The sequence below is a fragment of the Cheilinus undulatus genome, linkage group 5, assembly GCF_018320785.1.
Source record: "Cheilinus undulatus linkage group 5, ASM1832078v1, whole genome shotgun sequence".
Classification (NCBI taxonomy): domain Eukaryota; kingdom Metazoa; phylum Chordata; class Actinopteri; order Labriformes; family Labridae; genus Cheilinus; species Cheilinus undulatus.
Window position 1 is genome coordinate 1,257,355 of NC_054869.1, and position 27,504 is coordinate 1,284,858.

The 27,504-nt window shown below is 46.2% G+C and overlaps 2 protein-coding genes across 5 annotated transcripts in view; one reads left to right on the forward strand and one right to left on the reverse strand.

Annotated features, from left to right (window-relative positions):
* Window positions 1-27,504, reverse strand: part of pdzd2 (PDZ domain containing 2) — a 109,380-nt gene that overhangs the window by 67,883 nt on the left and 13,993 nt on the right. The window lies entirely within an intron of this gene.
* On the forward strand, window positions 19,969-25,787 carry LOC121509483 (putative per-hexamer repeat protein 5). The gene is made up of 3 exons (XM_041786906.1): window positions 19,969-20,032; window positions 21,655-21,761; window positions 24,261-25,787. The coding sequence occupies exons 1-3, from the start codon at window positions 19,969-19,971 to the stop codon at window positions 25,785-25,787; spliced, it is 1,698 nt and encodes a 565-aa protein (XP_041642840.1).

Sequence of the window (27,504 nt, forward strand, 5' to 3'; positions counted from 1 at the left end):
ACCAGCTCAAACATGGCCTAGACCAGCTCAAACATGGGCTAAACCAGCTTAGACATGGGCTAATCCAGCTCAAACATGGGCTAATCCAGCTCAAACATGGGCTAAACCAGCTCAAACATGGCCTAGACCAGCTTAGACATGGGATAGACAGAGCCAGATGTTGCAGTATCACTGGTTTTGACCTTTCAGAGCAACAATCTCCACCATCTTGCTTTAAAAGTCCGATTTTCCTCTAACAGCCTGAGATGTGGATGTTTAGGCCGAAGCTCTGAAGACCAGGAAGAGAAAGTCCATGAGGAAATGACGGCTGAGGAGGCAGAGGAGAGTGTCAGGATGATGAAGCTCTCTGGTTGGTAAATTAACACATAGACTCTCATAATAGCTGATTAGAGAGAGGATGAGGTGAACAAGTCACAGCTTCTTAAAGGATGACTCCACCAAATTGACGGCGCATGTTCATTTTACTTTCCATGGTTTGTAAATCCCGTGACTGAAGATGCCGTGGTTCAGGAACTTAAAGGGGAATGTCTACTATGACTCTGTCTTTTCTCAGTGGTTGGCTCTAAGTTTAACGCTGGTGTAGACAACAGACAATGACACGGTCCAGGCAGCAGCTGTCATCAGAGGATGTCAGGATGGACCACGGTGTTTCTGCAGCAGATCTCCATGGACGCTACCACAGTAAAGGCTGGAGCGTTGATATCTCAGGGTTAAACTACTCAGAGTTGATTTAAATCAACACTAGCAGAAGCCATTGCTAACGGCTTCATGTCCAGCTAAACCCCGCCCATAGCGAGCTCCTCGTCTCCGCAAAGTTCGACACAAACGGTACGGACCGGAGCTTTCTAAGATGGATCTGCCTGATAACAGAGATTAAGGCTATGAAGGTTAAGCTCCGCCCAGTGCCATTACAAATCTGGGGGGCAGAGCTTTCCCATCATGCTCTCTGTCAGGGTGTCGTAAGTGTTTTATATGTTGTTTTAGATATAGGGGTGGATTTGTGTTTAGATGTTTCCTGTTTTACAGTCATCCCTAACCTGACACGCCAGATGGATGTGTTTCACACATCCATCTGGGAAAGCCTCAATAGGAAAATCTCAGAGTGTGATTGGATGAACGTTCTGTCTGTCACATCTCTACGGGCCAATCAGAGCAACAAAACACAACAGAAACGACAGAACCTTTCAAAATAAAACTTGGCCAGTAATTGGGCCAATCAGGACAACACCATGCATGAGGTTAAAGAAACATCTGGACTATAAGAGCTGCTCTGTCTACAGAGGACACGTCCCTGTAATCTAACAGTCGCTCATAAACATCTCCTCTTCATGATTCCATCCTTTAACTAACAAAAATGAAGCCTCCATCAGTCAAAGACAGCAGAAGTTAACCATAGGGAGGATCAGGAAGCCGTCAGGTCCGCCTCCTTATTGTCCCTCAGGTCATAAATCATCACTGTGCTGTTTTTAACATCTCCATGTTAGAGACATCACACTGAGTCGGTCCTGATGAGGGAAAAATCTGCTGACTGCACACCCTCCCTCTTTATTTAAAGACAGAGCTGTGGGAGAGGACTTCAAAATAAAGGAGGACAGAAACCAGGACCAGGCCTTGCTGCTGATCCTCAGCGCTCCGGCCCCACCAGACTCAGCGGGCATGCTGGTGTCTGGGCTCTCCCATGTGATTAATATTGAACCGATTCAGTAAAACAGGATCACGCTGGGCTCATTCAGGCCCCCATCAGTCTGTGAAACAGTCCTGGTCCGGCTCTGGGAGACAGGTAGAGCTGCTGGCCTTCTACAGGACCCACAGACCGATTCTTAGTCTGACATTTATTCTCCTTCCTGTTCAGCAGTAAATGAACACCAAATACAGGCTAATTCTACCTGAACCCACTAGAGCCCACACCCATTCTTCCTCATAGCAGCATCACACTCAGTAGAGTGTACAACACACTCTGACTTAAACACACCTATCTCTGATGTCAACGATGGGAAATGTGACTTAGATGTCACATTTGGCTTTTGTGGTTCATCTATTATTGGAAAATAATACAACATAAGCCAAAATCAATTCGATTTAACACCAAAAATCATTTTCAGGGGCTTTTTTCAACACAACAACCTGGTGAATGGACCCTCCAGTCATGATTTATTGATGACATCGATGCGTGTGTGCTGGATCGGTCAAATAGCGGCACAGTTTTCTTTATTTTTTTTTATCTTGTATTTCTATATTAATTTTTTGGCCATTTTAATCCTGTTGGTGCCTCGTTTGAATCCTTTTCACCACTGCTTTCACAAGTTATGCCACTTTTTTCTACACCTATTTGATGACATCACTGCATGTGTGCTGGATTGGTGAAATAAGAGCTTTTTAACCACTTTTCACCACTGTTTCTGTTCAGTTATGCCACTTTTTCCCACTCTGTGCTCATTTTTTTCCACTTTTATTTTACTTTTGAACCCCATTTTCCTTCTTCATCTAACCAGATTTTGCAACTTCTTTTTCCTCTTTTCACCTATTTTAACACCTTTTAGCAGCTTTTCACCATTTTTCACCCATTCGGGCACCTTTTTGAATTTCTGTAACTAATTTTTGCCACTTTTCTTCCATTCTTTTGCCTATCAAAAAAATCTGCTATTGTATTTCACTTTTAGCCATTTGGTCCCACACTGTTTTGGACCTGTTTTTACAGGTTTATCTGGCTTTTTTTTTTTTTTAACCTGTTTTTGTCTCTTAAAACCATTTTGATCACTTTTAACCACTTTTCACAATTTTCTTCACATTTTTTATCTTGTTGCATTTCTATTTTTTTTTTTTGCCATCTTAATCCCATTGTTGCCTCGTTTGAATCCTTTCCACCACTGCCTTCACAAGCTATGCCACTTTTTTCGACACCGATTTATTTTTTTCCACTTTAAAATTTTTCCACCAATCACATGACCATATCAGAGTGTTCAGTCTGTTTCAATCAGGGACTTCATTAGTTTAAGTCAAGAAAAAAGCTCTGCTAGGTCTCTTACAGGACATTTAAAGGTCATGTGACACCTGGGTTATGGTGGCTCCTTATGGGTTAAATGACTGAAAACTCCTGAACATCATCAAAACGTTTCTGCATAATGTCTAAATATCAAATTACCCTGGAGCTGTTTCAGCTCAATGTCTTATGTGCACAGAAATTAGAGCTGTGAAAAAATATCAATACGGCAATATATCGCGATACTTTGACATTCGATACAATATCGATACTTCAACTCTTAAAAAATTCATATTTTAGCTGAGTTGGTCGTAAAATACCACTTGCTCACATGTTTGTGTGAGCACATACAGCGAGTTAAAGAAAGGAAATTCCTTTTGCAAGCTCTGTCTTGCTGCCGTGAAATAAAGCGGGAAGACCACCAATGTATTGTGTGATTTACATATACATCATCTCTATATTTTCTCGGTTAACTGTGTAGAATATCGCAATATATCACAATATTGTGATATCCTGATATATCGTGTTACTATCGTATCGTGGCCCAAGTATCGTGATGCGTATCGTATCAGGAGGTTCTTGCCAATACTCACCCCTAACAGTAATACTGGCAGAATGTTCCTTTAATGAAGAAAGCATGGGGATTCCTGCATAGTGTCTAAACTACACAAAACTATTTCTAACATATCTGCTCAAAGTCCAAGCTTCACTGAAACACTGGTAATTTAACTACTTTATGAGTGAAAAGAGACAAAAGAGGGTTAAAAGAGCAGTAAAAAGGTGAGAAAATAGGTGAAAAGTCGCTAAAAAGGGGGAAAAACACAAAGAAGCAGGATAAAAGTGGCTAGCACTGATGAAATGGGAAAACTGGATAAAAGTGGCTAAAAGATGTGGAAATGGATTAAAAGTAGCAAAAAAGTAAAAAATGGGCAAAAAATTGTAAATAGGTGCAATGGAAATATGCAGAGAAAAAAACAAAGATTGACCCAGCCTCCTCCTTTAAAGAGTAAAGCTCCACCTCCTCCACCCCAGCCTCCTCCTTTACAAACTCAAGCTTCACCGCCTCCACCCCAGCCTGCTCCTTCATAGACTCAAGCTCCACCTCCTCCACCCCAGCCTGCTCCTTCATAGACTCAAGCTCCACCTCCTCCACCCCAGCCTCCTCCTTAACAGATTAAAGCTCCACCTCCTCCACCCCAGCCTGCTCCTTCATAGACTAAAGCTTCACCGCCTCCACCCCAGCTTCCTCTTTTATAGACTAAAGCTCCACCTCCTCCACCCCACCCTCCTCCTTTATAGACTAAAGCTCCACCTCCTCCACCCCAGCCTCCTCCTTTAGAGACTCAAGCTTCACCTCCTCCACCCCAGCCTCCTCCTTTATAGACTCAAGCTTCACCGCCTCCACCCCAGCCTCCTCCTTTATAGACTAAAGCTCCACCTCCTCCACCCCAGCCTGCTCCTTCATAGACTCAAGCTTCACCTCCTCCACCCCAGCCTCCTCCTTTACAGATTAAAGCTCCACCTCCTCCACCCCAGCCTCCTCCTTCATAGACTCAAGCTTCACCGCCTCCACCCCAGCTTCCTCCTTTATAGACCAAAGCTCCACCTCCTCCACCCCAGCCTCCTCCTTTATAGACTAAAGCTCCACCTCCTCCACCCCAGCCTCCTCCTTTACAGACTCAAGCTTCACCTCCTCCACCCCAGCCTCCTCCTTTACAGACTCAAGCTTCACCTCCTCCACCCCAGCCTGCTCCTTCATAGACTCAAGCTTCACCTCCTCCACCCCAGCCTCCTCCTTAACAGATTAAAGCTCCACCTCCTCCACCTCAGCCTGCTCCTTCATAGACTCAAGCTTCACCGCCTCCACCCCAGCTTCCTCCTTTATAGACTAAAGCTCCACCTCCTCCACCCCACCCTCCTCCTTTATAGACTAAAGCTCCACCTCCTCCACCCCAGCCTACTCCTTTAGAGACTCAAGCTTCACCTCCTCCACCCCAGCCTCCTCCTTTATAGACTCAAGCTTCACCGCCTCCACCCCAGCCTCCTCCTTTATAGACTAAAGCTCCACCTCCTCCACCCCAGCCTGCTCCTTCATAGACTCAAGCTCCACCTCCTCCACCCCAGCCTCCTCCTTTATAGACTAAAGCTCCACCTCCTCCACCCCAGCCTCCTCCTTTAGAGACTCAAGCTTCACCTCCTCCACCCCAGCCTCCTCCTTTACAGACTCAAGCTTCACCTCCTCCACCCCAGCCTGCTCCTTCATAGACTCAAGCTCCACCTCCTCCACCCCAGCCTCCTCCTTAACAGATTAAAGCTCCACCTCCTCCACCCCAGCCTGCTCCTTCATAGACTCAAGCTTCACCGCCTCCACCCCAGCTTCCTCCTTTATAGACTAAAGCTCCACCTCCTCCACCCCACCCTCCTCCTTTATAGACTAAAGCTCCACCTCCTCCACCCCAGCCTCCTCCTTTACAGACTAAAGCTCCACCTCCTCCACCCCAGCCTCCTCCTTCATAGACTCAAGCTTCACCGCCTCCACCCCAGCCTCCTCCTTTACAGACTCAAGCTTCACCGCCTCCACCCCAGCCTCCTCCTTTATAGACTAAAGCTCCACCTCCTCCACCCCAGCCTGCTCCTTCATAGACTCAAGCTCCACCTCCTCCACCCCAGCCTCCTCCTTTACAGATTAAAGCTCCACCTCCTCCACCCCAGCCTCCTCCTTCATAGACTCAAGCTTCACCGCCTCCACCCCAGCCTCCTCCTTCATAGACTCAAGCTTCACCGCCTCCACCCCAGCTTCCTCCTTTATAGACTAAAGCTCCACCTCCTCCACCCCACCCTCCTCCTTTATAGACTAAAGCTCCACCTCCTCCACCCCAGCCTCCTCCTTTAGAGACTCAAGCTTCACCTCCTCCACCCCAGCTTCCTCCTTTACAGACTCAAGCTTCACCGCCTCCACCCCAGCCTGCTCCTTTATAGACTAAAGCTCCACCTCCTCCACCCCAGCCTGCTCCTTCATAGACTCAAGCTCCACCTCCTCCACCCCAGCCCCCTCATTTACAGATTAAAGCTCCACCTCCTCCACCCCAGCCTCCTCCTTCATAGACTCAAGCTTCACCGCCTCCAACCCAGCCTCCTCCTTTATAGACTAAAGCTCCACCTCCTCCACCCCAGCCATCTCCTTTATAGACTAAAGCTTCACCTCCTCCACCCCAGCCCCCTCCTTTATAGACTAAAGCATCAACTCCTCCACCCCAGCCTGCTCCTTCATAGACTCAAGCTCCACCTCCTCCACCCCAGCCTCCTCCTTTACAGATTAAAGCTCCACCTCCTCCACCCCAGCCTCCTCCTTTACAGACTCAAGCTTCACCTCCTCCACCCCAGCCTCCTCCTTTACAGACTCAAGCTTCACCGCCTCCACCCCAGCCTCCTCCTTTATAGACTAAAGCTCCACCTCCTCCACCCCAGCCTCCTCCTTTATAGACTAAAGCTCCACCTCCTCCACCCCAGCCTCCTCCTTTACAGACTAAAGCTCCACCTCCTCCACCCCAGCCTCCTCCTTCATAGACTCAAGCTTCACCGCCTCCACCCCAGCTTCCTCCTTTACAGACTCAAGCTTCACCGCCTTCACCCCAGCCTCCTCCTTTATAGACTAAAGCTCCACCTCCTCCACCCCAGCCTGCTCCTTCATAGACTCAAGCTCCACCTCCTCCACCCCAGCCTCCTCCTTTACAGATTAAAGCTCCACCTCCTCCACCCCAGCCTCCTCCTTCATAGACTCAAGCTTCACCGCCTCCACCCCAGCCTCCTCCTTCATAGACTCAAGCTTCACCGCCTCCACCCCAGCCTCCTCCTTTATAGACTAAAGCTCCACCTCCTCCACCCCAGCCTCCTCCTTTAGAGACTCAAGCTTCACCTCCTCCACCCCAGCCTCCTCCTTTATAGACTAGAGCTTCACCTCCTCCACCCCAGCCTCCTCCTTTATAGACTAAAGCTTCAACTCCTCCACCCCAGCCTCCTCCTTTATAGACTAAAGCTCCACCTCCTCCACCCCAGCCATCTCCTTTATAGACTAAAGCATCAACTCCTCCACCCCAGCCTCCTCCTTTATAGACTAAGGCTTCACCTCCTCCACCCCAGCCTCCTCCTTTATAGACTAAAGCATCAACTCCTCCACCCCAACCTCCTCCTTTATAGACTCAAGCTTCACCGCCTCCACCCCAGCCTCCTCCTTTATAGACTAAAGCTTCAACTCCTCCACCCCAGCCTCCTCCTTTATAGACTAAGGCTTCACCTCCTCCACCCCAGCCTCCTCCTTTATAGACTAGAGCTTCACCTCCTCCACCCCAGCCTCCTCCTTTATAGACTAAAGCTTCAACTCCTCCACCCCAGCCTCCTCCTTTATAGACTCAAGCTTCACCTCCTCCACCCCAGCCTTCTCCTTTATAGACTCAAGCTTCACCTCCTCCACCCCAGCCTCCTCCTTTATAGACACTGATGATAAATCATTAAGAAATTCAAAAAAGTAAAAATGAAAAGTTTAAAGGCTCAAATCTGAGACAGAAAGTCCAACTTATTAGTTCAAAAGATCAGAACACAAAATTAAAAATAAAAATTAATGTTTTAAAAGAGCAAATATATGAGGAGAAAGTTGAAACCATAAGTTTGGAAGGTCAAAATATGAGATCAAATTTGAAAACATGAGTTTAAAAGTGAAAATATGACTTAAAATTTTAAACTGTGAGTCTGACAGGTTTAAAATATGGGATTAACAAGCCAAAAATAGGAGTTTCAAATGTTAAAATATGAGTTTAAATCCAAAATAATGAGTTATAAAGTTAAAAAACATGACCTAAATTAAAAATTGGGAGTCTAAATGGTCACAGTATGTTATAAAAAGTAAAAATTATTAATTTAAAATGTCAAAATACAACAAAAATTGAAACCATATGTTTAAAGGTCAAAATATGAGATTAAAAAGCCAAAGTAAGGAGTTGAAACGGTCAAAATATGAATTGAAGTTTAAAGTTGTGAATCTAAAAGATAAAAATGTGATATATTCACCTTATGTAGCGCTGAAACATGGACCGCGAGAAGGACTTCCGTTTTGTGTTTTGACTTCCGGTCGTAGCGCTAAATAGCCTGATGGCTGTTTACAAGCGCTAGTTTTGGGGCTGTTATTTTGTACCAAATTCCAGTCAGCCAGTTTTAATCCCAAAAGAGTTTATTGTGGTGCCTTGTTGGAGTTTTAAAATAACATGTTTGACATGTTCAGATAAAGAATAACGTAGAAAATTTGAGAAACGAGAGGCATGCCTGGAAAATCGTTTGTGATGAACATAGTTCAGTCGTATTTGTGACCACCTGTTACTGGAGACGAGAGAGGCTATGGAGCCCCAGTAAAACACCAGGATGACAGGTAATTAGGTTTGCTAGATGAAGTTTACTATTATTAGAATAATTGATTTTCGTTGTCTTAATATTGTCATTATATCAATCAATAATTCTGTTATCAATTTACCCCTGCTAAGTGTATGCGTATTGTGCTATGCATAGAATACATTAACATGACATGCATATTATGGTTTAACTCTATTAACTACAAGAAATATTGATCTTTGAGCTTGATGTGTTATCTTGCAGCTACATATCTGTCAGTACTTTAGGTGCTAAAATATTTGTGGTCTGTTGGCAGATGGAGGACGTTGTGATGCTTCCCTGTTAATGTCCCTGACGTACAGAGAAACTCAGCGGGAACCCTGATGGACCACAGACACACAGCTGGAGAAAGATGTGCTTCTACAAGTCTTCAGTCACAGAGGCAGTGGTCTGATAATGTTCTCAGCACACAGAGGATATCAAGTGTTTGCTTACATGTGAGGAGCCAAAGATGTTAAAAATAATCTCAATGAATGTACCTGTCCACTTAACACATACAATACAGACACAGCATTAAAATCTAAATGACCATGCAGGATAAGATCACTTATAAGGACGCTGGTTTAGGATTTTAGTTTAGATTTTTAATGAGCCTAACATCACCTGAACTGGTATATCATTAAATACAGACTCAAATTTCCCCTTGCTAGGTGGAACAGACCACAGCATCTTGTATAGTTGTATTGCTACAGTTTGTTCTAATGATTAGCTTCTTACACTCATATCTTCATGGAAAAAATACAAATACAATGCAGAATGTGTGATCCTTAGATTGAGTTCAATACTCACCAGTTGCTTTTTTCCCCACTATTAAATTATTTTTCCAGTGCTGGATGGATAACTGCATTGTGTTGAATAAATAAAGTTTAATGTTTAACTAATGCAGACAAGTTAGGAGTTCATTCAGTTAAATATATGACTTTCATTGTCTTGGTCTTTGTGCATTTTCATCTTGAAAGATGACTCAATTTTCCTCAGTGATTTTGTGGCTGGTTACAAACTTGACAACGTGGAATGAAAAAGTAAATAAATAAACATTAGAAGATGTGTTAGAATCAATATATTTACTGGAGTATTCACATTTAATTCCATAGTAACAAAATGGTTTAATATAGAAAGGTTTAATGATAAAAAGGCACATCTACAACATCAGCTCATGTTGACAGTTTAAAGGAGCAGGAAACTATAAAAACACAGGTCAGCTAAGGGTCATGGTGACGATTTACAAATGCAAGTGATTCAGATAAAATTAAAAAGCAACACCTCCACAGAATCAGCAGCTGTCAAGTTTGGATCAGAAATGCTTCAGTGCAGGACAACAGTCAGCCTTCGGGACAGCACACTGCACCTTTGTGAAACAGAGATTACAGCAGTCATTCATTCATTTATGAGGTAAAACAGCATTGTGATGGAAAAGATTCTGTTTACATTTGCAGCTTTTTGAAAATATTTTTTGCTAAACCTGTTGCTAAACAACACATCAGATTTAAAAGATAGCACGAGTATTAAACAAATTAAATAGTACAAACACTTATGAACGTACCTTCAGACAAACGCCTCTGTGTGACTGTAGGACTGGACTCCTGACCAAAGGTAGTTCGTAAAATGTTCTTGTATGTAAAATGAAGGCTCTTCCTCATAGTCCTTGTTAAATGTTTTATAGTATAAAAATTCCATAACAATTAGTAGAAAAAATGACCAATTAAAGAAAAAAAAAGCTAAATTACCGATTTGTTTACACTGCCTGATGCACTTCCTCGTTTTGCCGGCGCTTGACCGGAAGACAAGACACGAAGTGATCAAAACAGAAGCGAGCAGAATGGACGGGGCGACATAAGGTGAATAAAGTCCAAATTATACGTTGAAAAGGTCAAAGTATGAAATGAAAAGTCAAAATCATAAGTTTGAGTCGTAATCTTGAGATGCAAAATTAAAAATATGAAATAACACAAAATCAAGTTCACTTTTTTTTTACTGGAGGAAATCTGCAGACCTCAGACTGGTGGGCCAGGTAGAATACAGATATGATAGGATCTTGTGAGCCAGATATAATTGTTCCACAGGCCACATTTGGCCCCCAGGCCTTGAGTTTGACAACCGTGGATTAATTACTTCTGAAATAATTTCATTGTTTTTAACACACAATCTCATAGATGTGTCTCTACATACAGGGGTTTCTAGCTTTGCACTCCCAAAGCAGCTGATGACTAACTCATGGAGCATCTTCTCAGCAGAGCCTTCTCTGCCAAGTAAAACCGTAGCTCTGTTTGCATGAAATGGTTAAATGTACGATGAGTGGTCCTGGATAGATGTAGGTTTAAATATAGAATGATTTTATGCTGTAATTTGTAGAAAAATACATAAAATGTGGAACCTAACAATAATCACGTTAAACTGCAATCACAGTGTTGGGGGAGACAATTGCAACTAGATTGTTTTTGCAGATCAACACAGAAAAATATGGAAAACAGAGACACAGGGGGCCGACGGGGGCCGACGGGGGCTGACGGGGGCTCCTGGAGACTGAAGTCTTTAAGCAGACGTGTTGAGTGTAAACAGTCCTTTTCATTCAGGATTTGAAAGTGTTGACACACATCAGTTAAATAACAACAGCATGAACGACCTAAATCCTCTAAACGGAGTCCTTCCCCTCCGCTGTAATCTCTAGATCACAGACTCAAACACGAGCACAGACCTGCAGCGCTGCCATGATACTCCACAGACGTCCACAGCGCTGAAAACCATCAGAGGAGGGACTCCATGATTCAGTCCTGATATGGCTCTGGATCTTTACGTTAGAGAGGACAGTGGAGGAGAGCAGAACAAACATCCTGGCAGGATCTGGTGTTTTTAACCGTTTAGCCATTCAGCTGAGTCGAGGGGCGGGGCTTTTGTATGGCTAAACTATACCTTTTAAACAATATGGTCCATGAGCTCTTTAGATACACCTTAACTTTAGCTCAGTGGCTACCTTCACTCACAGTACAGCAGCATTTCACATCAAAAATAACCCAGCAGAGACCACTGTACAGCAGGCAGCATCTTAAAACATCTAAATCACATCACAACACACAAGGCATGATGGGAAAAGTCTGATTTGTCAAGATGCTGCTACTCCTCATGCTTAGTGGTAGCAAACAGCCGCTGTAGACACCAGCAGAGTCACATTAGTGCAGATCCAGTAGCATTACTGTGGTGAGGTTCTCCCCTCTCATGCTGTTGATGAGGGCAGGGAGCAGTGACGTGTGGATTTAAGGGCACTCAGGGATCTTCAGATGGCCCAGACACAGAATCTCTACACATCACTGCATGAAAACAACAGGGGAACATCTCTGTTTGCTGTTAGAGACGTTCCCTGAGATACCAGGGTCGACTGTGTTTGTGTTTATCAGCTGTAGGAGTGTTTGAATATGGACCATCTCCTCTGCAGTCCAACATGATTCTACCTGCCGATGGTCTGATACAAGGACTGTGCGGGTTAAAACTGTGCAAATGAGCCCAAAACACACAGATTTATCTACTAAAGATGCACAGAGGGTTAAACGTTTCCCTGACTGTGCTGCAGAGCAAACAGCTGCACTGACCCCTCGTTCATAAGAAGCACTAACAGCTTTAGGCTTCAAGTGATAATCCTTAATGCTTGAGTGCAGTCTGATATCTGAGCTCAGACTGATACAGAGGTGGTCTGGGGTGTCTTCATCCACATTTACATTAAAGACCACTCTGTCAGCTGATGTGATCTGCTCTAAAAGCATGGCTTTATTTATCTCCATCCAGCCTGGCTCAGACTCTTGTTACAGATTAGGATTATTTATCTCAGCTGACCGTTGGCTCTTCATCTGGCCCACCTTTATGTCTCTGAGACAGCAACAAAAACAGAAACCTTCTCTCAAACAGGAGCTGGCTCCCATCATTCACCAAAGCAGCCAGCTCTTTGAACTGGCTCGTCCATGAAGGACAACTCCATCATTACTGTTTACTAAAACACAGACAGACCAACAACCTGGCCCGTCTCCAACAGTTCCCTGATATGGACCACTATTAGCAAAAGCAGAGGGAAAAGGCCCCAACATCCCCAGCTTCACCAACGTTCTGCCATCTAACTAAGAAGATGATGTCATCCATTAAGGCTAATAAAGCATTCCAACCTTGCCTTTAGTGGTGGTGTCATCCATTAAAGCTAATAAAGCATTCCAACCTTGCCTTTGGTGGTGGCGTCATCCATTAAAGCTAATAAAGCATTCCAACCTTGCCTTTGGTGGTGGTGTTATCCATTAAAGCTAATAAAGCATTCCAACCTTTCCTTTAGAAGTGGTGTCATTTATTAAAGCTAATAAAGCATTCCAACCTTGCCTTTGGTGGTGGCGTCATCCATTAAAGCTAATAAAGCATTCCAACCTTGCCTTTGGTGGTGGTGTTATCCATTAAAGCTAATAAAGCATTCCAACCTTGCCTTTAGAAGTGGTGTCATCCATTAAAGCTAATAAAGCATTCCAACCTTGCCTTTAGTGGTGGTGTCCCCCATTAAAGCTAATAAAGCATTCCAACCTTGCATCTAGTGGTGATGTTATCAATTTAAGCTTAAAAAACATTCCATCCTTGCCTAAGGCAGGTAGGCCAGTTTAGGCCTCAAGCTGCCATTTTCTCTTTAAGGTGCAGGCTCCAACATTTTGTATTGCATACATTTTTTTAATGTTATTTATTTGGATCATGGTTTTTCATGAGGAGGGTTTGGTGGGTCCTGATACCCATCCAGGTAAGACCAGTAAGACCAACCTAGCACACAGGCCGGGGTACACCCTCTACCCTAGCACACAGGCCGGGGTTCATCCTCTACCCTAGCACACAGGCCGGGGTTCATCCTCTACCCTAGCACACAGGCCGGGGTTCATCCTCTACCCTAGCACACAGGCCAGGGTTCATCCTCTACCCTAGCACCACAGGCCGGGGTTCATTTTCTACCCTAGCACACAGGCCGGGGTTCATCCTCTACCCTAGCACACAGGCCGGGGTTCATCCTCTACCCTAGCACACAGGCCGGGGTACACCCTCTACCCTAGCATCACAGGCCCGGGTTCATCCTCTACCCTAGCACACAGGCCAGGGTTCATTCTCTATCCTAGCACACAGGCCGGGGTACACCCTCTACCCTAGCACACAGGCCAGGGTTCATTCTCTACCCTAGCACACAGGCCGGGGTTCATTCTCTACCCTAGCACACAGGCCAGGGTTCATTCTCTACCCTAGCACACAGGCCGGGGTACATCCTCTACCCTAGCACACAGGCCAGGGTTCATTCTCTACCCTAGCACACAGGCCGGGGTACACCCTCTACCCTAGCACCACAGGCCAGGGTACACCCTCTACCCTAGCACACAGGCTGGGGTTCATCCTCTACCCTAGCACCACAGGCCGGGGTACACCCTCTACCCTAGCATCACAGGCCGGGGTACACCCTCTACCCTAGCACACAGGCCAGGGTTCATCCTCTACCCTAGCACACAGGCCGGGGTTCACCCTCTACCCTAGCATCACAGGCCGGGGTTCATCCTCTACCCTAGCACACAGGCCGGGGTTCATCCTCTACCCTAGCATCACAGGCCGGGGTTCACCCTCTACCCTAGCACACCGGCCGGGGTACACCCTCTACCCTAGCACACAGGCCGGGGTTCATTCTCTATCCTAGCACACAGGCCGGGGTTAATCCTCTACCCTAGCACACAGGCCGGGGTTCATTCTCTACCCTAGCACACAGGCCAGGGTTCATCCTCTATCCTAGCACACAGGCCGGGGTTCATTCTCTACCCTAGCACACAGGCCGGGGTACATCCTCTACCCTAGCACACAGGCCGGGGTACATCCTCTACCCTAGCACACAGGCCGGGGTTCATCCTCTACCCTAGCATCACAGGCCGGGGTTCATCCTCTACCCTAGCATCACAGGCCGGGGTTAATCCTCTACCCTAGCACCACAGTCAGGCTTAGCACTGGTACTGTGGGGGTTTCTACAGTAGATTTTAAAGTCAGGGCTCCACTCCTCAAACATGAACGTTTCACTGAGGTCCCTCTTGATGAGGGTCTGTAAAAATGGCCGTTCCATCCTTGCCGTGACCCAGCAGCAGGAGAACAGAGCAGCGTGGAGCTCGCCTACATGTGATCATGTATAAAACCTTCACCTTTAGTTGAACACAGATTATTGTCCTCTCTTTGTTCGTGTGTACGCTGACCTACATGTCTGAGCCCCTCCCCCTCCACCACGCTCTTCTCCTGGACGCCATATGGCTGAAGATTAGAAAAAGCCCCGATTCAGTGCATCCAAAACCCCACATTGTTACAGAACACCAGGAGTCTGATCAGCTCTGCTGAATTTAAACTTGAATAAATGAATAAAAGTCTTCAGTGAGGCGATGATAATGAGTCATTTTACTCCACGCAGAGCTCTGATCTGTTTATCTCGGATGCTTCCTCTCTGTTTCAGCAGTAAAAGCCTTTAAATGAGCTCTGATCCATGCCGGCCACATTCAGGTTTCAGAATATTAAAATGACGGCCTAGAGACGGGCCTCCACGCCACACGTGTTCCATTTCAGAGCTGAAATCTAAAGTCACTCAGGCGTGTGGGTACCTTTGCTCGTCTTTTATTTTAATAGAGCTTTGCACCTTTATTTTGAAAGGACAGCTGAAGAGAGACTGGGGGAAGACACTGACCTTGTGCTGAGGCCAGGAACCGATCCTGTAACCAGGACTGTCGCCTCAGTTTAATGCACCTGCTCTACCTGAGCTAAACCAGCGCTCTGGTCGGCGCTCAGGTCTTCAGGGTCCTAAAAATGTAGAGGTCTAACAGTTTACCTTTTAATGTTCTCTTTCTGGATAGTCAGAAGGCTTTCTTTCATTTAAATCAGTGGTTCTCAACCTTGAGGTCGGGACCCCCCTTTGGGTCATGAGACACTGAGATGGGGTCTTCACGTGTCCTAAAAAACAGAATACTTTTTAAAATTACACTGTTGCCACTTTACACCAATTTACCACAGTTTAACCGATTTTTGTCACTTTCTAACATGACTTTTGCAAATTTTAGCTCATATTTGCCACTTAAAACCCATTTTTGTCCATTTTTAAACCCTTTCATCACTTTTTTCTGTTTTTGCCACTTCTAAACCAATTCTTACCACTTTCTGCCTATTGTTGCCTCTGTTGACCCATTATTGGCTCCAAAAACCACTTTTTACACCACTTTTTGCCAATTTTAACCACGTTTAACACATTTTTACTGGTTTATATCCAGTTTCCATCCCATTCCACCTAATTTCAACCATTTTTTGGCACCCTAAAGCCATTTCACCCACTTCTTAATTCCCTCTTACTACTTTGTGCCTGTTTTGCCACTTTTAACACATTTATATTTAAAAATCCATTTTCACCACCTTTTCCACCATCGTCACCATTTTTAACCAATTCTTGGAATTTTTAACCCATTTTAATTATGTTTTTAACAAAAAATATTTCGTCTAAAGAAGGCCAAATGTACAAATAAAGATATTTCTCTTTGATAAGAGTGGTTATTATTCAGGTCAAATATAAAATGTGGTTTCACAGCTTAACTTCACAATGGACCATGGTTTTGCTGACCTCCATGGTCCCCCAGTTTGGCTGGGTCCCAGAAACCTCCCCCTTTATCCCTCTTTATAGACAGCCTTGTCTCCACATGACTATGCTAGGATGTTCATGGCTGTGCTCAACCACCTTCAGGTCCAGTGGGGGTCCCCCGTCTCTGGCACCTTTATTTTGGGGGTCGCAGACTGAAAAGGTTCAGAACCCCTGGCAACTGGGATGTAAAGAGGCAAGGATACAGAAAAATGGATCAGACTCTATGTGTTTGAGTCTTTGCTGGCATCCTCTGATGACGTAGTCTCAGTTCCTTTAACACTGCCTCCACCTGTAAAAACATCTCAGGGCTCTGGCTGAGGGGATCCCGCCAGCGGCCAATGAATCCGGTGCTCTGACTGCTCTAGTCAGCTGTCCACATAAAGACACCAGGGTGATAAGGGTTTCTCACTAACTGCTGTGCAGTTAAAGTCACAGGGACATCGAAGTCTGACCTTCAATTTCCACATAGTACGACTGCGCCGCACACTGAAGCGCTGCGAGTTCGGTCCGACCGAAGGCGAGCGACCTCGCCCACTGGAAGCGAGTCTAGGGCACTGCGCCGAGGCTTGCAGCCCTGATCAGCAGGAAGTGATCACGGGAGAACCGCAAGTTCTCGCAGGAATACTATGTCAGCAGCGGACTATTTAACCTTTGGGGCTAATTTATCGTCCTTTCCGGTTTAAGTCCATGGTATTATTGCTACCACCAGTGAGTGAGTACATTAGGGAGTTAAAAGGTTAAAGTTTGCTTATAGGATCTGTGGTTTTACGTAAAAGTCTTTGGCTAAATGTCCTCAAAAGTTAACTTTATCTTGTCAATGTTGTAGCTCTGTGGCTCTCTGACCTCTCGATGACCCTTTGCTCTCGCTGCAGGATGACACGTAATGTTGATGTAGTGATGATTTACTATCGGGAGTCTGTGCACTGTGTTTCATTTTGAAAGAACCGGATATTCTACGCTTGGGACTTCCTTTTTGGAGCTTTCTGATCCGGCCGGTGCTGAAAATAGACCTGCAGCGTATCTCGAACAAAGTGGAGTGAAGTGTCGGTCCAGGCACGTGCCGCTGCCGGTCTGGAGCACCGACTGTGGAAATGCTCTGATAGACTAGAGAGGGAGCGATGTGCTCTGCAGTATGCTTTGCCGGCGGTTTGCAGCGCGGTTGCTGTATATGGAAATTGCTTTGGAGGTGAGGTATATGTCGAGAGCATGTGCTTTTGTTCTAAAAGGCTTTCAGCGGTCCGCAGTCTTCCAGCCTGACTGAACCTGCACAGCCTGCCGGCACCGGTAGGGGGAGACTGCTGCAGTAGAATGTTTAAGGCAGCGTTACTCAACCCTGCACAACCAAAGAGCCAAACGGTTAAAAAATACCTTTGAGAGAAAAAATCTAAGAGGTGAAAAGTGGCAATTAACAGAGGTTAAGGTGGCAAAAATGGTGAAAAGACAGCAAAGAATGTCAAAAACTGGTAGAACGGCAGAAAGTGGCAAAGTTTGAAAAAATAATTATTTACAGGTGGTAAAAACAGTCGAAAAGAAGCAAAAACATGGCAGGAAAATTAGTGGGAATACCAAAATCCAGACCAGGAACCTTTTTCCTAGTCTGCAGCTCTATCTGCTGTTCTCCTGCTGTTCTGCTATATTTCTTCTGTGTGCAGTCTACAGCTCTATGTTCTCCTATATTCCTCATCACTGCTGTTTCTTCTGTGTGCAGGTCTACAGCTCTATGTTCTCCTATAGTCCTCATCACTGCTGTTTCTTCTGTGAGCAGGTCTACAGCTCTATGTTCTCCTATATTCCTCATCACTGCTGTTTCTTCTGTGTGCAGGTCTACAGCTCTATGTTCTCCTATATTCCTCATCACTGCTGTTTCTTCTGTGTGCAGGTCTACAGCTCTATGTTCTCCTATAGTCCTCATCACTGCTGTTTCTTCTGTGAGCAGGTCTACAGCTCTATGTTCTCCTATATTCCTCATCACTGCTGTTTCTTCTGTGTGCAGGTCTACAGCTCTATGTTCTCCTATATTCCTCATCACTGCTGTTTCTTCTGTGTGCAGGTCTACAGCTCTATGTTCTCCTATATTCCTCATCACTGCTGTTTCTTCTGTGTGCAGGTCTACAGCTCTATGTTCTCCTATAGTCCTCATCACTGCTGTTTCTTCTGTGAGCAGGTCTACAGCTCTATGTTCTCCTATAGTCCTCATCACTGCTGTTTCTTCTGTGAGCAGGTCTAAAGCTCTATGTTCTCCTATAGTCCTCATCACTGCTGTTTCTTCTGTGAGCAGGTCTACAGCTCTATGTTCTCCTATATTCTCCATCACTGCTGTTTCTTCTGTGTGCAGGTCTACAGCTCTATGTTCTCCTATATTCTCCATCACTGCTGTTTCTTCTGTGTGCAGGTCTACAGCTCTATGTTCTCCTATATTCTCCATCACTGCTGTTTCTTCTGTGTGCAGGTCTACAGCTCTATGTCCTCCTATATTCTCCATCACTGCTGTTTCTTCTGTGAGCAGGTCTACAGCTCTATGTTCTCCTATATTCTCCATCACTGCTGTTTCTTCTGTGTGCAGGTCTACAGCTCTATGTTCTCCTATAGTCCTCATCACTGCTGTTTCTTCTGTGAGCAGGTCTACAGCTCTATGTTCTCCTATATTCTCCATCACTGCTGTTTCTTCTGTGAGCAGGTCTACAGCTCTATGTTCTCCTATATTCTCCATCACTGCTGTTTCTTCTGTGAGCAGGTCTAAAGCTCTATGTTCTCCTATAGTCCTCATCACTGCTGTTTCTTCTGTGAGCAGGTCTACAGCTCTATGTCCTCCTATATTCTCCATCACTGCTGTTTCTTCTGTGTGCAGGTCTACAGCTCTATGTTCTCCTATATTCTCCATCACTGCTGTTTCTTCTGTGAGCAGGTCTACAGCTCTATGTTCTCCTATAGTCCTCATCACTGCTGTTTCTTCTGTGAGCAGGTCTAAAGCTCTATGTTCTCCTATAGTCCTCATCACTGCTGTTTCTTCTGTGAGCAGGTCTACAGCTCTATGTTCTCCTATATTCTCCATCACTGCTGTTTCTTCTGTGAGCAGGTCTACAGCTCTATGTTCTCCTATATTCTCCATCACTGCTGTTTCTTCTGTGAGCAGGTCTACAGCTCTATGTTCTCCTATATTCTCCATCACTGCTGTTTCTTCTGTGTGCAGGTCTACAGCTCTATGTTCTCCTATAGTCCTCATCACTGCTGTTTCTTCTGTGAGCAGGTCTACAGCTCTATGTTCTCCTATAGTCCTCATCACTGCTGTTTCTTCTGTGTGCAGGAGTTCTGTCTGATCTTTGACTGAATAATTCTTCTCCTGTTCGCTGTTCTTATGAAACAGACTCGTGTTGTGACCAAAGGTGAGTCTGGTCTTACATCCAAACAATGATTATGTGATTTCCTCAAAGCCGACTGCTGTTTTCACACAAAGAACTTTTTATGATGCAACCAGCCACACAATTATGACTGCAGCTCTGATCCAAATACATCCGTCAAATCCCGGCCTGCATAAACCTACAGAGGAGAAACGACCCTTAAAAACACCAGAAAACTCCAGACAGCTGGGTGGAGGACGTGAAAACGTCCCAAACAGAGGCTCAAGAGAGCAGCACCAACGAATCGAGGACAGAGAGGACACAGATCTGATTCTAATAAAATCACCTGAAACTGAGGGTTTCAGTGCGTTCTGGCCATTCACACACATCCAAACAGCATTAAGCCGACTAAAAAACGCCCCCTTTGGTTAAACTCCTTCCAGAGCGGGGTCAACGACTGCTAAGGCTCATGGGTAAAAGTCTCCAAGTCTCTGAAGAGTTCTGAACTTCCTCTGGCATTAATGTAAACGCTAAAACTGCAGCAGGAGCTTCATCAATAGGTTTCCATGGTAACAGCTGCATGCACGCCTCACATCAGCAAGTCCAACGCCAAGCGTCAGATGGGGTGGAGTAAAACACACCGACACTGGACTGTGGAGCAGTGGAGACATGTTCTGTGGAGCAGCCAATCAGCTTCTCCGTTTACTGTCAGATGGTGAGTCTGGGCTGGAGGAAGCTGGGAGAACGTTACCTATCTGACTGGGAAGTCTGGTGGAGGAGGGATCATGGTATGGGGCTGTTTCTCAGGGTCTGGTCTAGACCCCTTATCTCCAGTGAAGGCCGATCTTAATTCTGGACAATGCTATGCCGCCAACTGTGTGGCAACAGTTTGGGGAAAGCCCATTTCTATTCCAGCATGACTGTGGACCAGAGACCAAAGAAGGACTAGAAAAACTAGAGTCCTGACCTCAACCCCTTCCAGCACCTTTGAGATGAACTGGAACAGAGATTGTGGTCCAGGTCTTCTGGTACAGCGTCACAGCCTGACCTCCTAAATGCTCTGGACCAGTGATCCTTAACGTGTGGCTCTTCTGTGATGATTTGTGGCACTGTCATGCCTAATTTGAAACATTATTCCCCCAGGAGACCTTAAAAAGGAGATTTTGACCTCAGAAATTATCCACTGCAGTCACATTAGTTTGTTTCCCACTCTGACACAGTAGGCTTTCATTTTTTGTCTGTATATTTTATTGCCCTTATTTGCAGTTTTCCACTACTTTAATTACATTTTTACTGCTTTTAGCCCATTTTTGACACTTTTATCCTGCTTTTTGCATTTTCTTGCCCCTTTGTCACCACTTTTTTTACCCATTCAAGCTGCCTTTTGCAATTAAATGCTGCTAATTTCCCATTTTGGTGCTTTTTGCACATTTCTCCCACCTTTTGTTCTGATTTTTGCCCATTTTAGTCAATATTCTTTCATTTTTGCAACATTTTTGCCACTTTTCTCCCAGTGTTTGCTGCTTTTTAACCATTTTTGCCACCTTTAACTTATTCTATGTGCCAAGTTTTCACCTCTTAATCGTGGCTCTCTCAAATGTATTTTTCAACAGTTTTGGCTCTTTGGTTGAGCAGGGTTGAGTAACACTGCTCTACAGAATGAATGGTCACACATTCCCAGAGAAACACTCCAGAATCTTGTGGAAACCCCTCTGAGAAGAGTGGAGGCTGTTAGAGCTGCTAAAGGGGCTAACTCTGTGGTAAAGTACATGGATTTGAAAACAGAGTCATTACAGTCCCTGGAACGGTCAGGTGGCTAAATACTTTTGTCCACATTGTGTGTGTAGGCTCATCAGCATTGTGAATAAGCAGTTACGTGTTTATGGTGGGCTTCATTAACCCCTGATGTGCTGCTGCTGAGGGTCAGTCATCCTCCCCTAAAAGCAGCCGAGGTAAAAGCTTTGGACAGCGTCCTCTAAGACCTCCAAAATCAAAGAGTCTGGGGGAACTTTAGGGCGCACTCACACTAGGCCATCCGTACCGTGCTGTATTCTAACTGAAGCCCATTTGACCCCCACCCCTGTCCCCCTTTGGCCCGCACTCACACTGTTCAACGCATCCAGGCCTGGTCACGATACGTCACGCGCTGACGTCATCACAGCATCCATCGTTTGAGTCCTCTTGTTGTTACTTCACGCTGCGTCATATTCCTGCGCTTGTGCTCTTGTTTTTTGCATCTGTGCCGTTCCTAGGCCCACCCTGTCCTTCGACCCCGAAGCACGGAACGATTGCACTCACACTGGCCAAACGTACTGGACTTCAGGCTGAAACGGGCCCAGGCCAGACCGGATGGCTTAGTGTGAGTCCTTAGTGCAACGTCTGAAAAAATCCCTGAGTGGTGATGAGACATGAGGTTTACCAGAATAACCTGGACGCCTCTGTCTCTGCTACAGCTGACATGGAGACATGACCACAGGTATGTTCATCATGTGAGGACGGTCATGTAAGAGTTAAACCTGTTAGAATCAGGGAGAGACTCAGAAACACTGAGAGGAATTCAGAGTTCGTATTCCTCCTCCTTCAAGCTCTATAACAGCTCCATCACTGACAGCTCTGCAGATCATACATAGTCCTGGATGATGCAGTACCCTCTGGGGTCTGTTTGGGGTACGATTGTTTGGTGTCACAGGGCTCGGGCTCTCTGGAAGCTGCTGGGGATTACACATTTTTATTGTTCGAGTCTGAGCTCAGCTGCTGTCAGCAGTTTATGTGAGCGCCGTGCACACGGAGCAGAATCTGCCTGTTAGAGGAGACAAGATTGAAGTGACTGTTATCAGGACAGAATCAGTCTATCAGTGGTCCACCAGTGACCAGGTCTTAGCTCTAAACCAGTAATACCTGACACTGGTAAAGCTGCAGAGGTCACACTGACCAAGGTCATCGTTGGCAATGGCAAAAACCTGCAGGAAACTCCTGAAACTGTCTGAGCAGTATTCTGACTGCGGGAGGACTTTGTGTTTCTGGATCACCGGTGTCAGTCGGTTAGGGACAGCAGTCAGGGAGCCGGACTCCTCACAGACAAACAGGCCAGGGTTTGGAGGGCAGACTTCCTGTCCTTCAGAGGAAACAGTAGGGCTGCACTCACATGTTGGTTAACAGCTGTATCAGCTGATGTATCAACTTTAAATATCAGCCATGAGTATCAATAGCAGGATTGATTTTCTGTTAAGGCTGTGATTTTATCTTCCCCCAGTCACAAAAACAGGATGGTTAGAGAGGAGACAAGGCCGTCCATGAGGGGGATAAATGGGAGAGCTTTCTGGGGCCCAGCCAAACTGGGGGCCATGGAGGTCAACAAAATCCTGGTCTATGGTGAACTTAGGCTGTGATATCCATATTTTATATTTAACCTGAAAAAATAACCACTCTTATCAAAGCGCTTTCTTAAATATGTAAATCCTCTTTGTTAAAAATAAGAATTAAAATTGGTTTAAGAATTGAAACTGTGGATTAATAATGGCAAAAATGGTGGAAAAGGTGGTGAAACTGGATTTTAAAAGCAGCAGAAACTGGTTGCAAAAAGGCAAAAATGGGTTTGAGTGGCAGAAATTGGCATAGTGGTAAAAGGGAGTTAAAATGTGGATAAAATTGCTTTAAACTGGCAAAATTTGGTTAACTGAGAAAGAGAAAATGAGCAGACATTAGCAGAAATTGGTTAAACTAGTACAAATGGTCCAAAAGTGGCAAAAATGTGGAGAAGGGTGAGTGAAAGTGACTAAAATGGGCAAAAATCTGAAAAAAGGCAGGAAAAATGGGCAATAAGCATTAAAGGGTGGCAAAATGGGAAGTTAGTGTCATTTATCTGCTAAAGGCAGCTTAAATGGGTGAAAAGTGGCAAATCAAAGTGAAAAAAGGGCAACAACCCGATAGCGGTGTAAACTTCTGGGCCGACTGTTCTGTGGAAGACTACAGATCACTTCAGTCCTCCATCTGATCCAGAACACGGCTCGGCTACCAGAATCCTAATGCCCCGCCTCTCTGTGACGCTAACGCCGTTTTTTGCTGATTATTGTGAGTTTGACCCGTAAACATGAAAACAACCACGACACCGGGGGCCGTGCCACAGGCTCCATCTCTCTCCTTTCTACTTTATTCACGGGACAGCCTGCCATTGGCTGACAGACCCTCACAAAGGAAAACAATATGACGGTTAGCATTCAAGCTAGCTGGAATAAATGATCGAAATAATGGAAGTCTGTTTATCAGACAGACAGAGAATAATGGTCACACAGCCTCCAGACTGCTGCTGTCGTGGTTCTTCTTCACTGCCATGAAAACGAGCACGTGTGTTTACAGCAGAGAAGAGCGCTAACATTTAAAGGAGGCACTAAATAAAGATGAATAAAACAGCACCACTCAAACCCTCACCTTTACATCCACCCCTCATTGGACCAGTCAGGACCGTCCTCACGCTGCCTACAGCCTTCAACAGCCAATGAGGACCTGGCTGACACGAAGTCCCCGCCTCTTTTGTGAGGTCACCAGCACTCGCCAAAAAGGGACTGACATGCTGAGAGAAAGATGAAGAGCAGGATGGAGTAGGAACAGGATCCCTCTATGTCTGCCCCACCATCACTGACAGAGGTCCTGGACTAGGATCAGGATCCCTCTATGTCTACCCCACCATCACGGACAGAGGTCCTGGACTAGGAACAGGATCCCTCTATGTCTGCCCCACCATCACTGACAGAGGTCCTGGACTAGGAACAGGATCCCTCTATGTCTGCCCCACCATCACTGACAGAGGTCCTGGACTAGGATCAGGATCCCTCTATGTCTGCCCCACCATCACTGACAGAGGTCCTGGACTAGGATCAGGATCCCTCTATGTCTGCCCACCATCACTGACAGAGGTCCTGGACTAGGAACAGGATCCCTCTATGTCTGCCCCACCATCACTGACAGAGGTCCTGGACTAGGAACAGGATCCCTCTATGTCTGCCCCACCATCACGGACAGAGGTCCTGGACTAGGATCAGGATCCCTCTATGTCTGCCCCAACATCACGGACAGAGGTCCTGGACTAGGAACAGGATCCCTCTATGTCTGCCCCACCATCACTGACAGAGGTCCTGGACTAGGAACAGGATCCCTCTATGTCTGCCCCACCATCACGGACAGAGGTCCTGGACTAGGATCAGGATCCCTCTATGTCTGCCCCACCATCACGGACAGAGGTCCTGGACTAGGAACAGGATCCCTCTATGTCTTCCCAACCAACACGGACAGAGCTCCAGGACTAGGAACAGGATCCCTCTATGTCTGCCCCACCATCACGGACAGAGGTCCTGGACTAGGAACAGGATCCCTCTATGTCTGCCCCACCATCACGGACAGAGGTCCTGGACTAGGAACAGGATCCCTCTATGTCTGCCCCACCATGACTGAGAGAGGTCCTGGACTAGGATCAGGATCCCTCTATGTCTGCCCCACCATGACTGAGAGAGGTCCTGGACTAGGATCAGGATCCCTCTATGTCTGCCCCACCATCACGGACAGAGGTCCTGGACTAGGATCAGGATCCCTCTATGTCTGCCCCACCATGACTGAGAGAGGTCCTGGACTAGGATCAGGATCCCTCTATGTCTGCCCCACCATCACTGAGAGAGGTCCTGGACTAGGATCAGGATCCCTCTATGTCTGCCCCACCATCACGGACAGAGGTCCTGGACTAGGATCAGGATCCCTCTATGTCTGCCCCACCATCACGGACAGAGGTCCTGGACTAGGATCAGGATCCCTCTATGTCTGCCCCACCATCACTGACAGAGGTCCTGGACTAGGAACAGGATCCCTCTATGTCTGCCCCACCATCACGGACAGAGGTCCTGGACTAGGAACAGGATCCCTCTATGTCTGCCCCACCATCACTGACAGAGGTCCTGGACTAGGAACAGGATCCCTCTATGTCTGCCCCACCATCACTGACAGAGGTCCTGGACTAGGAACAAGATGCCTCTATGTCTGCCCCACCATCACTGACAGAGGTCCTGTACTAGGATCAGGATCCCTCTATGTCTGCCCCACCATCACTGACAGAGGTCCTGGACTAGGAACAGGATCCCTCTATGTCTGCCCCACCATCACTGACAGAGGTCCTGGACTAGGATCAGGATCCCTCTATGTCTGCCCCACCATCACTGACAGAGGTCCTGGACTAGGAACAGGATCCCTCTATGTCTGCCCCACCATCACTGACAGAGGTCCTGGACTAGGAACAGGATCCCTCTATGTCTGCCCCACCATCACTGACAGAGGTCCTGGACTAGGATCAGGATCCCTCGGTCTTCTTTCTTTAAAGACTAAGATGACGTCTACATGTTGAAGCGTTCAGAAGTAGCAGCTGTTTTATTGTAGGTATGGTCTTCATGGTTATCAGGGTCCTTTAAGGCAGGGGCTCTCAACCTTGGGGTCAGGACCCCACTATCAACCACCTTCAGGTACAGTGGGGGTCCCCGGTCTCTGGCACTGTTACTTTGGGGGTTGCGGGCTGAAAGGGTTGAGAGCCCTTGCTTTAATGACTGTCCTCTTAAAAACAGGATTAAAATCCTCTTTTCTGCTCTGGTGTTCATCTTTGAACCTGAACTAGCTCAGGCTTCCTGTTTTGGTCCCCCCCCCCCCCCCCTCCACCCCGCCCTCAGTGTCAGTATAAACATGACTCAGTACCAGCAGCTCCAGTGATACCAGCAGCCAGACTCCCTCCCTGGTGAGTTCACGGTTCTCTGTGCTCTCCTCTGACAGCTCAAGGTTGTTTAAGAGGCTACAAGAGGCCAGGACCTGACCTGGATCACTGCTGAACTGAAGGGGGGCAGCACCTTCTTAAATGTTATTATTGAGGACTGCAGCAGAACTCTGGGGATTCCATAAACACCGTCAACGTTTCTAAACACAATCCAGAGAGCAGAGAAGCATTAGTAATATTGATGTTCAGCTAAAACAGCAGGCTGACTCCTAACGCTGTCTAAACTGCACACAAATGTTTTGCTTTATTTTCTGAGTTGTATAAAAAAGTTACCAACACTCAGTCATCCATGTTCACAAACTCTAACAGTGATAACAAAGACGTAGTCAGCAGTCACAGAAGGCCTCATGGTTTATCTGTGAACCTGTCTGGAGTCTGCTGTCCCCAATCCAGGAACTGGTGAATAAACCAACCATGGCTCCTTTCCTGCGTGTCATTCCCTCCTCTCTCCCTCTGGTTTTCCTCACTGTCTGTGGCTCTACGGACTCAAGAGACTCATGAAAATAAGAATTAAAGCAGCCTACTTCAAATAAAACCTTAGAAAAACACTTCCGTAATGATTCAGATGTCTGATGTTAGCCTGAGACTGTCTCCTCCTTCAGCCTGTCCAGCTGTTTACCTCTCCTCCTCCGCCCTCCCCTACTCCCTCTCCTCCTCCTCCTCCTCCCTCTCCTCTTCCTCCTCCTCCTCCCTCTCCTCCTCATGTTTCGCTCCAGTCCCAGTGATCACCTAGGATCATGCAGCTCCAGGCTGCAGCAGGTTCCATCAGGTACAAAGTGAAAGTATTCGCCCTCGGGCCGTCCTGTCTGCAGCTGAACTATCACACCTTCAGGGTGAAGATGTCTGTTTGCAGTCAGGAGGAAACAGGATCCCTGAGGACCAGCATGTAGAAACACAGCATGATGGGAAGGCGGTGATTACAGAATCTGATCAGGATCACAGCAGAGCTTCTTTACAGGTTCACATGCACCAGCGTTTCTATTCCTGCCTGAATAATGGACCACGGTTAGTGAAGGAACCTCAGAGCAGTGGAAGGAGACAAAGAGAGACAAACATGAAAGGAAGAAGATTGTTTTATCTTTCATTTCACTGGAAGATTTTCTTTATGATTTTAAAGCTCAGCTGTTGGAAAAAAAGTCCACACCCCATAAAAATAAATATCTTTGGTTGTGTAGATGCAGCGCCTACTGACGGTGTTTAAGCCTCGTTCTGCCAGCATGGCTGTAGGTATGACCTCGCTGAGAATGATGGGAGTCCTTCCTCTTTTTTTAGAGATCAGGATTATTTGTCTCAGCTCAGG